Genomic DNA, 11,858 nt, shown 5'->3' on the forward strand with positions numbered 1-11,858 from the left:
AATTGGTATTGCGATTATGTTATTCCTTGATTATTATTATTATTATTCAGGGTTGGCAAGGTAATTTACTTGTTACGTATTTTACATAAATTACGCGTAATTTACTAGTAATATACGTCATGAAGAAAACCAGTTTTTTACGCAGACGTAGAAAACTATATTTCTTTCATTAAAACTAAAATCATTTTGAATAATCGGTTATATTGTAAGCTTAGTTTTCTTATTTGAGCATTAAAATATTATTATCTCCTAAACATTAAATTGAAAAGTAATGATTTCGTGCCAAATCATAGTAATAAAAGACAGTATATTTTGAGACTTCTAGTAGAAAAGAAAAAGAGATTGACTGTTAGGCTCATTTCAGCTTCATATTACACACTAACACACACATAACTGATACGAAAAATACTGAACAGAATATTGAAATAATGAAATTTTAGAATAAACTGATTTGTTTTTCTTCCACGTCCCAACGATACTATATATACCACTTCACTTAGCACTGGGACATATTGAATTTTCGATGTAAAAGTTATTAGATTCTCATTTTAAACACACACAACTGAAAAAATATAAAAGCACCCAACAGAACATTTTACTACATTTTTCGGAATGAACTCATTTATTTTGCTCTTTTCTTCCAAGTCCAACAACAACACTAAATATATTACTTCCCTTAGCACTTGACTATCATTTGAACTTTTAATGTAGAAATGTGTCATGCTCTTAATAAATAGACAAAACTGAAGAAAATACTCAACAAAATATTGAACTACTTCTTTCTTCGTTGTTTTTGGAAAGAAACAATTTGTCTTTATTCCTAGTTCGAATACTGAATATATTTCACTTGGTTCCAATAAAACTGAGTATATCATTTCATTTAAAACTTAACCATTATTTTAATTCTAAAAAGATGTTACATGCCATTTCCATTATAGTTTAGTACAATTCGAACACAATACTCTTAATCACACTAATATTCCTAACTTGAGTGGTCTTGTAATTTGAGGGTGTAGTATATTTGAAGTAGTTTCTTCGAACGTTCGAAGCTGAGCCGGTTCCTTGTGACGTTATGGACAAAGGGCCAATTTGAGAAAAGTCTTTCAATTTGCGCTGAAGATGCTAGGATGTTCAGTAACTTCATAGCAAATTCTGACAACTCCTTATGTTGCCGAGTAGCGAAATATCAGAATGTGCGTGGTGTTGTAATTCCCTTCTTCATACCCTAATAGCATCCGATATCCATGGGATGTTCTGAACTAGTCCCATTGATGTCACTATGTCGTACGGGATATTGGGACGTACTCAGGATAGCCTGAGGATATCCTATCGGGATAATCCCGGCTTTGTCAGTAGAGCGATATCCTGTGGATATCCTGGCAGGATAATCCCGACTTTGTCAGTAGAGCGATATCCTGTGGATATCCTGGCAGGATAATCCCGCGGTTGTTGATATTATTATTATTATTATAAAATACTTCTTCAAAGAGTACCGTAAATATAGTAATTATATAATACTTTTCTATTATAGTATTATTATTATTATTTATTAAATAATAATATAATAATAGAAAAGTATTATATAATTAGTATATTAGTCCATCGTATTGTATAATTCTGCAATAACGAAGTAATAATGTTCAGATAATTAATAATGATAATAAAGTTCAATCAGTACATAATAATTTCATACTATGTTTGAAGAAACTTCCAGCGCGGCGCGATCGTTCACTGTTTTTGCTGAGGACCGCGAAATGTTATGCAGTTGTTTCCATGATGCACTGCGCAAGGTGGTCCGTGATGGAAGTAAGTAGACTCAATGTTGTAAAGGTGATGGTTGCTTTAGCTGAAGAATATAGGGTAAGTAATTTTAGTATATTCAATACATACTTGTTGCAAATAGATTAATACACATCAAGTGTAAATGTGCAATAATTTCACTGCTTGTGAACTAGATAGTCGCAGCGTGTATTTTTGGCAGTTACGAGAAACAACAGAAGTTGCTGATTGAAATGAGCAAAGCAAAATTGAGGTATTTAATGTGATAATTTATGCAACATAGCTCGACTCAAGTCTAGATAATATAACTTGCAGTGCTTTTTAAAGATTTATGCAGTTCAATCCTCCCAAAAGAATCGAATATGTCACAGTGAAAGAAAAAAAATGTAGTTTTTGATACCATAAACTGTGATTTCTGACTATAGGTTAGTTAAAGTTAGGTTTGTTTACTGTAGCGATAAAAAAAAATGTTACTTCTAATGCGATAAATGGGATGTAGACCCTTTTGTGTACTACTTTAAAGAAAATACAGTGATATATGTTCCCACATGTAACAGTTCCAGTTCAATGAACAGCAAGGAGCGGGCTGTTGGAGGAGCAGTAAAAACACATTAATGCTGGTCAGTGAAAATTACTGGTTTAAAAATAGTACATTTTATTTACGGTAGGTTAGATTAAGATTCTACTAATAATTACGGCCCTTGTACCGTTATGGGGGTCCAAAACTAGCAGAAAAACAGTATGATGTACCGGAAGGAAGGGTTGGTGATGTAAGGTGAATTGGAAAAAAAGGAGGAACCCATGGAAAGATAGGTAATTGGCCAGAAGTCCACTATGATGAAAATTATCTTCTTTCGTTCCTAATGATGTCCACAATGCTAAAAAGGGCGGTGCAGATGGTATATCTTTGAGTACAAGAGTACATACACGGTCCCGGTAAAGTGTCCTTGCATTCAAAACACCCGGCTGTATACCCCACTTTCAGAATTTTAGACATCACCTGGAGCGAAATAAGGAAATAGCACACAAAGAGGGTGCTGAGTCGGATGTTTTGATTGCAAGGACACTTTGCCAAAACTGAGTGTACTCACACTGCACCCCCTTTTTAAGCATTGTGTACATCACTAGGAACGAAAGAACGATGATTTGCATCATCCGATACTGTATGAAAGAAGGAGTTCTTCTGGCCAATTAGCGAAGGATATTTGGTGGAATATCTGTCTCGATGTTCAGTGAAGCAGGAAAACACAGTCCACTTTTGCCTCCTATTATGATTGGCGTTAAGTATTCTGACGTATTTCTTAAGTACAGGGCCAAAATTAGTAAATGTCATTCGTTGTGTCATAAGTATGATTATTTACTATTATTACTATTAGTAAATCCATGTTAACCTAATCTATCAAGGGAAGTGGAAAAAATGTAAATTTCGCACGTAAAACACTGGACCCCGCAACGGTACATTGACCATAAGTACTTATAAATCTCCTCTATTGAGTTCACTGAAATTTACTTAAAACATATTTCACCTGGACACTGGACTATATTTGGTAGGGCTATCTGATAATGTGAACACGGAGAGTTATATTTAGTAACATTTTAGTCCGTGTACTTAAATTAATATTGCATCAGTCACTAGCTTGCACATTCTAAAATCCTGCTATTTGGCCCTTGTACTTAAAAATACTATAAAAACGTTAATAAAGGCTAGATATCTGCATCATCCCCCAAACAGCATAGCCTGTGGTGGAAGTAAAGGTTGTTTTGGGGGTAATAGTATACATGAGAACCCCCTGATCTGCGTTTCTTCTGTGTTTTATTACCACTTCTACATGAAATACCATAAATTTTTTACGTAGTGCAGTAGTAAGAAGTATCCATGTGCACAAGACATGCGATATGCGTTAAATCCCCCCCCCCCCCAAACACACACATAGTCATAGTTAAAATACAAGGGCACTACACATGCAGATATAAAGAATAGGTACGTTCTTTTTTTTTTTTTTTTTCGTATCAGTCGATAAGTGAATAAAAGTCGCTTTGTCACCCCCTTTGTAAGTTCGTACATACTCAATGAATAATCCCTAAAAGAATGAGCGTCCTGCTCTTTTGGGAACTGATGCAGCTTCATGTGTACTATATCCCTTTTGGGTATGCCAACGATCTGCAACACGAGGTGCGGCTTGTGTAGCCCGCTCCTTGCAGTTCTAATCTGGAACTGTCACTGGTCGGAACATGTGTCAAGTGACCATGAGCAATGTCGTTCACACAAACATAACATTATGTGAAGGGGTCATGTGTGCAATGAACAATCCCAAATTATTTATTAAAACAATGCTAGCTGAGCAAGGCTATTCACATTTAAAGATGGCGTCGTGTATACAAATTTAATCCTATGAAAGTACAAGAAATCGACCATAACTAGAACCGTTAAAAGAAACAGCAATGACTTCTTCACCCTTGGAAAAATAATTTTGTCCCCATTTAGTAGTGGTAAGCGCGTGGCAGTACAGCAAACTGAACTGCGGAATTTCTGAATTTGAAAAGGAGGGGGGGGGGGGCCTAAAAATAATGGAGAAATTTCCAAAACTGATTACACTTTTTTTTTTTTTGTTTTTTGTGGAAAACCTGCGAAAGTGTGCAATAAAGGGTCTACGTTTAAAAAAAGCTTTCAAAAAGGTAATATTTTCGCAGTATTTTAACTATTGACAAAATTGTAATATGATAGCACACGGTTTGGAGCACAAAATCATTCGCATACATAGTTTCCTAGCGAAGTGTGAACAATCGAGGAATTAGTGTAGACAGTTAAATTAAAAGGAAGAATGTGAACATTATTCAAAAAGCAAATAAACCCCTTTTCCTAAAGCTGAAAGCTGCCTCAGCCTGTTGTAAACGGAAAGAACATCATCAACTATCTAGGATTTGAAAAAATAAATAAATAATAATAATAATAAAAAAAAAACACTACAAAAACACGGTGTAAGGTGAAAATGAGTTCACTCGATGCATTCTACAATACTACCAGGATTCCAACGTGGCACCACATCATCCATGCCCTGTTCAAAGTAATGTTACTCAAGGTTCCCTAATAGGTCAGTGTAGCCTGTGGTGCATCATTCAGTGTATGGAAATGGAGGTGTTCTTCAGGGGGAATCCGAAACTTCTACGTCCGGGCTATACGGAGGGTGATAGAGAATTTACTAGTTAAACCCCCGGGGATGTGTTCCGTTCCGTTTGGCTGTATGAAGGCGTGCGTTGTCTTGCAGTAACAACAAACCCTCTCGGAGTGCCCCCTCCTCGCCGCACATTGTTCTGGAAATGGAATTTAGCCGGACAAATGTATTTGCTCTGGAACTGATGCTACAAGAGCATTGAAAATGTTAGAACAGCTTAACATTGTCGTGCGGTGGGGTGGCACTGGCCACACTAGCTGGGTTTAAAAATAGTAGTGTTTTTTTACGTGGCCAGACACTGTCACTGGCAGTCACTTGTCAATTAATATTGGCAATTTTCAGTGATTAAATATCGACAATAGGCATTTCTATTTGCAGCACTGTAATGCAAATGTAAAAAGCGTAAGGTAATATTTTATAGTATTTATTTTGCTGCATATTTCTTTAGAAGTGTTCCGTAGTGTAGGGATTGTAGTTTTGGTTTCTTATTAGCGTGGTCCTGGTTTCAATCCTTAGCCGGAACATCCCACTTTCGGCGTCCACTCAGGGTCAGGAAGCAGCAGGGGTAATGTATTCAGGGTTAGGCAAAAGTATCGGGACAGGCCAATAATACGAGACAGCATCGAATGCGGTGCCGTCATAATCGCTACACTATATGATGTCATCCAGTGATCAGAGAAATTTATTTTATGTAATCTTAATATGTCTATATTACTTTAAGGAGCTGCTGAACCGATTGTAGTTTAAAAAAAAAAAAAAATTCAAAAGTCAAAATATTTGTTTACAATTTGTGTACTTACTATTCATGCATATGTGATAGGTTTCGTGTTAAATTTTCCATATATTGCTATTTTCGATAGCATCGTTCTGTTCCATTGACCAGAATAACCCAATATAACGATTCACTCTATGGACCAATAATTCTTTTTTACGCAGGGCTCGAAATGAAAAGTTTCACGAAACGGAACGCTAGATACTTTCTGAAGTGTGCTTCAATTTGTATGAGTTTTTGTGTGGTTCATTGAATCTTCTCACGAGACGGAACGGAATGGTTCCCGCATTTCACGAACCAGAAGGCCGTCCGGGCCATTTTGAAAGAAAGGAAAAGGGGTAATTTAACGTCCCACGATTGTGCCAGCGATAGGGCTAAAGGGGACGATGAAGGAGAATGATGAAGAAAAAATTGTGGAATGAGAAAGTGGGAGGAAACGGGAGAAAACCCATGAGCACGGTGTTGGCCACCACAAGCTCACATGGCAATGCCTGGGATCAAACCTGGGAGCCCGAGCACTACCACTGAGCCACCGTGACCCCTCCCCCCCCCGGGTCCATTTCGAGGTCTGTTTTTACGTCAGTGTTTGAATTTCGTCCTTGAAATTAGAGCTGAAATGGTTTCAACTGATTCGTTAAGTTTTCTGCGAGAAACAAACTGAACTGATAAACAAAAGTTGCTGATACGTTTAGCCTGTACAGTTATGGGGGGAAAAAATTATCATATTTTTGCATGCTTAAACTCTTTATACATCTGTGTTATTCGTTTTTACCTGTTATAGAATTCCATACCGTCAGTGCAAAATGTCTGAAGAAAAGATTCCAGAGGCACAGTATTATGTTGTTGAATTCTCCGACGGGATACAACTAGTGCCGGTTAATTGGTTACTAGATGGGAAAAGAAAATGCTATTGGCCGAACTACAGCAGTTTTACCAAATACTATAAGGCAGTAGAGGAGAAATTAGAACCAAAGGAAGACTGGAGTATCCATAGGGTTTATGAAATTATTGGTCAATCATGTGAGTGTTTTAATATTTTCTTCACCACTTTCTTAATTATATAAAGATTTTTTATATGGAATTTTTTTAAAATTTGAATTTATTGAAACTGAAAAGAGAAAGGAAAAGAAAAAAATGTCAAACGTACAATTTTACAATAATATCTGTCACAAACAAAAAGTATGATTTTTTTTATATTATTGTAGATATTAAGGGTCTTTCATACAGCAAAATTAAACTATACTAATTTTACAGTATTTCTGTAATATCCTCAAAATCGATAAAAAGTAACTTGAAAAATGGAAATGTAGTGCAATAGACAATATTATTGTGCATGTCATACCGTTATCATGACTCATCTTTCTCGTTTTGCTGTGTAGTTATTAATAGATGCGGCATGGATTTGTGAGATACACCTATAAGCTGCAAAGGGACGGCTAGATGATTCGTAAAAAGCTAGGTGCTAGGTGATTCGTAAAAATGCAAAATAATATTGTCTAGCGCACTGGGTTCACACTGTTCAATTTCTTTATCTGTTTTGAAGATATTACAGAAAAACTGTAAAATTAGTATAGTTTAATTTTGGTGAATGGAAGATCCTTGGTAATCGTAATAAAAATGAGACTGTAAACTAAGTTGTGTTTACAATAATTGAGCGTGCTTGGTGAGAGTAATAGTAAATTCCAAGATGATATATTTGCTGTCAAAAACCTACCACTTGTGGATCAATTTCTCGCTATGACATTCTTGCATTTTTGCATTCTTACATTGAAAAACACTCATGTAATAACCTGTTAACAAAGTTTATCCATACAGATGTAATACTTTATTTTACTCACTTAGAGCGAACGCTCTGACCATGAGGCTATGGGGGAAACTACTAAAATTTTATTATAACATTTTATTTAGAAAAAATACGGCTCCTTATAATGAAGTAAGGTAACACCAACGTAAATTACAGAAAGTAGAGACAAAGAATATTTTACTTACGATTTGGTCTGTCCTAAGTGGCAGATAGTTTCTATTAACATTGTTTAAATCTATTTATTGCTTTACTTATTCAACGGTATCAGTGATATACTGATCATTGGATATTTGTGACATCGTATACGAAACTTATTTTCTAAAAAAATCAAGAACGTAATACCGATTGGTTTAAACTTTTGTTTGTCTCGCCTGGAGTTCATGATTAAAAGTATGATGCACTTCTGTTCAACGTGCAGGAATGTGGATATTTCAATTTTTGGTTGTTTGAAGGTTACGGTTTTCATTCACAGTGCCTCAGGGTTCTTTGAATTTTCATAATAATGAGGCGTTGAATGTTACCAAACGTAATTTTTTAAAAAATAATCATAGCGATGGTTACATAGTGGTCATTAAAAAAAAAAAAAAAAAAAAAAAAAAAAAAAAAAAAAAAAAAAAAAGATTCTGACTGCTTGTTGAGCTGAAGCGGTAGTAGCTCCTACGATTGGCATCTACACTCGTTTTTGTGATGATTTGGCGCAAAAACTACTGAACCAATCAATATTTTTGCTACTATGAAACTTTATATAAAGATTTGCCAGAAATAAATGTCTCCTTTTCTGTATACACATATGTATACAAAGTGCATGTTAAAAATGGATGAAAAAAAGGATCTGAGGGATACATGTACGAAACCAGAATTTTGACGATAACAGATTTCAGTTTCGTAAGCAAAATTCTCGTGGGCCGCAACAAAGTGCCCCTAGAGGCAAAAGTCGGGCGCAGTAGACCTAATGGGTAAAAAGTGCAACTAAAGGTAAAAATGGATAAAAATAAAAGGTGGGTTTTAATTCTGTAAAGGTGCTCCCTGCCTTCCCGTCGTTATGGCTCTGGGGTCAACTTGAAAGCATTAAATGGAAAAAAATTGAAACCTCTATAAGAAGCACTATTTTTCGATTCTATAGCAGAAATCAGTGAGTTGCTGGAGCGAAGTCCCAAGTGGTCTAAGTGACACTCTTGGAATAAAGCCCAACAGGTGAAAACACGGTGAGTCAGTTCAAAATGGTCTTGCATTCACTTTTGTTCAACTCGAAGCAATTCTGACATTGTATATAATTTTACTGACGAACATGATTAGAAGCGATATTAGTACCCTCTAATTTGTTTCAATATTCATTCTAGATTCTTACGAGCGTGGGATGGAGAAATTAGAACTCGGGAGAGACCAGACCGAAGTTGATACAGGTAATGAAGAATCTTTTGAGATACAGAAAAAGAAACGTCGCATACGAGCTAGAAAACAGCAATCATCATCTTCGGACGAAGATATTGCCCTTAGTGAAGCGATTAAGCAAAGTGTTTCTACAATAAAGAAGACTTTGCCACCGGTACCGAATCTCTTTTCTAAAAAGGTCGTGACGAGCACCAATGTGGATGATCCTGGAATGGCAAAAACCCCTAAGCGGAGCCCAGTCACTTCAGATGAGAGTACTGCTGTCCAAGAACACGAAGGTTAGTTCCAGTAATATATAAAATTAGATCTTAAATTCAATTCATTTGTAAATTGTCATTTATAGTTTTTTTAATACTTAATATGCTTTTACAGTAAAAATGTTTCTAACGCACGAAATATCAATAGTAACCTTTATTTTCAACCAGTTATCAACAATTCTATGACAAGGGTCCCTCCATACGGTACATTCCTTTTTATTTGTAGTGGGTGGGGTAACATACAGACAATTAGTCAAAATATTTTCTTCCTCAGGGTAATTCTAGGAATGTGAAATGATATTCTATGCTACTGCTGATGATGATGTGGTGTTCTGCCCGAAGACAGGTCTGACCCAAAGGTTTGTGGGTAAGGTGAATCCATATGGTGATTTCCCATTGCGTTCCATGGGATGTTGACGTCCTAAGGACAGGAACTACAGTTGAACGAGGGATCCGAACCTTTTGTTCCCAACCTGGAATTGAGCCCGGGACCCCTTGATTACAAGACGAGCTTATCCACTGGAGACATTTGTGCTATGCTATACTTTAGAAATGCTAATGCTATTAGACATTTATGCTTTACTTCAAATATAGATTTCTTTAAGGAAAATATATATTAGGTTCCTTGTATTTCTAGAAAAGTAGGAACAATGGATAGCGAATTTCCATTGTATAAAATTAAAATTTGCCAATTTTCCTTCTTCTGTTGAATAAAGTCGGAAAATCAAGTGGATTAAAATAATTAAGGAAACTAGCTGAACTAAACAACTTTTTTGATGTCAAAAAAATATTGTCACTGTTATTTACGCTTAAGAAGGCAACAAACAAATGTAAAGAAAACACTGAACAGTGACAAAGTAGTGCAGTTCAGTGTTTTCACGTCTTAGTCCACTTAGTTATTATGACTTTTTAAATTCGTGTGACTCTCGGACTTCATTCAACAGAAGGGAGGATTATTCCCGAAAGTTAATAATGTATCAATGTTTTATATCCATGCTTTATATGTCATATATCTATGTTTACGTGCACTTCATGGACAGCAGCAATATTCCTATTTCCAGAACTCCGTTTATGGGAGTAGGATACATACTTAACAATACCTTGAAAAAAAAAAAAAAACAAACAAACAAAACAAAAAAAAAAAAACAGGAAAAGTGCTCAATGGTATTGTTTCTTAAAAGTTTCATCTGATGACTACGTCCGTATCTCTTGGAAATAACCTGGATAACGAGGGTTAATGTTAAAAAGGAAGTTCAAAAATCTCAAATATTACAAGATCGACGATTGTGTTAAATTCTCATTCTTATTGTAGACAATTATTAGATTTGTACTAAGTACAAAGATGTTCAGGAAAAAGGGTCACAAAGTTTCAGGGCAGAAAGATTGCATCAAAAGAAGGAAAAAGCCGTACTAAACATGTCTTTTGCGCTTCGTTTCGGAGTATGAGCTGCCGACAATGTGGGAAATCGAATTTCATAAACTACTCAACGTACAGAGTGGGGCCGCGGTGGCTCAGTGGTAGAGCTTTCACCTCTGGCGCTTGGGGTCCTGGGTTCGATCCCAGCCCCCGCCAAGTGAACTTTGTGGTGGACAAACACCGTGTGCGTGGGCTTTCCCGGGGTTCTCCCGTTTCCTCCCACATTCTTCATTCCGTACAAAGTGCGGTTTAAGCTTTCGCACTCAGTCATACCTGCTCGATTTGGAAATATATATATTCTAAAACTCTAATGCGTGCGTAAGGAACTCCTTAAAAAAAATTCTGTATCGCCTTTCGGAGTAATCCCGTCCGAACGCATTGTACAGATTTGAAACACGCATTTTCTAACTAATGTAAGTATGACTTCAAGTGTACGCTTTACACAACACTAATTAGTACCATAACGTTAAATAGTTTCTGAAGTTCAGTTTCCCACGTTTTCGGCAGCTTTTATCTCCGAAACGACGCGTTTCTTTACTAAAAGAACTTTTCTTTTGATCTACCCTGCAAGTTTGTGACCCTTTTTTCTGAACATGTTTTATATTGTACATAATCATTTACTTAATAGTTTGTTTTTATTGTTGCAGGCACTGTGCGGTATCACAAGCATTGCAAGGCATCAACAGATGCAGAGATATCAGATGTAATAAAAAAGTGGCTTCGTCATGCTAAAGAGCGGGCTCTCAGGCAGAAGAACAACACTAACAATGATTAGTTATGCAAGAAAAAGTGTAAAATAAAACTAAGAACGCATTGTTTTGATGTTCTGTCATGCAGATTTAACGATCTGTGAAATCTGCAGTTAACGGTGATTTTTTTTTTTTTTTTTTTTATTGTAGGAACAAAAGACAACAGTTTTTCAAGAAATGTGTTTGAGTGATAATAATACCCAAGTTATTTATTCTAAATTAAAGTCGGTCGTCTTCTCCTTCTTACAACTTAGTCACAAACAGATTATGTTGAATCATTTTTTTTTTTTTTTTTTTTTTTTTAACATTCATCGCTCAAGGCAAAGACATTGGTATAACCTTTTATGAGGTTACATATCCTCTTTTTTATTTTTAATGGAAGTGTAGGATTTACATGGATTAAACTTGAATTACTAGACTTTTTATGAGATTCAGTGCGTAGTGGTACTGTATGTAACTGCTTTTTTGTAAGTTTTGAAATTCACTCAGAATTTTGCATTGTTTTCAACAACTTT

The 11,858-nt window shown here is 35.8% G+C and overlaps 1 protein-coding gene across 1 annotated transcript; it reads left to right on the forward strand.

Annotated features, from left to right (window-relative positions):
• The first annotated feature begins 1,764 nt into the window (after positions 1-1,764).
• On the forward strand, positions 1,765-11,631 carry LOC145664452 (uncharacterized). Its single transcript, XM_081731138.1, has 4 exons — positions 1,765-1,860; positions 6,506-6,744; positions 8,869-9,198; positions 11,242-11,631. Exons 2-4 carry the CDS (start codon positions 6,528-6,530, stop codon positions 11,367-11,369), a joined length of 675 nt encoding a protein of 224 aa, XP_081587264.1. The 5' UTR covers positions 1,765-1,860; positions 6,506-6,527; the 3' UTR covers positions 11,370-11,631.
• The last annotated feature ends 227 nt before the right edge of the window (positions 11,632-11,858 follow it).

This window comes from Thermobia domestica, chromosome 11 (assembly GCF_964235325.1).
Source record: "Thermobia domestica chromosome 11, izTheDome1.hap1.1, whole genome shotgun sequence".
Taxonomy (NCBI): Eukaryota; Metazoa; Arthropoda; class Insecta; order Zygentoma; family Lepismatidae; genus Thermobia; species Thermobia domestica.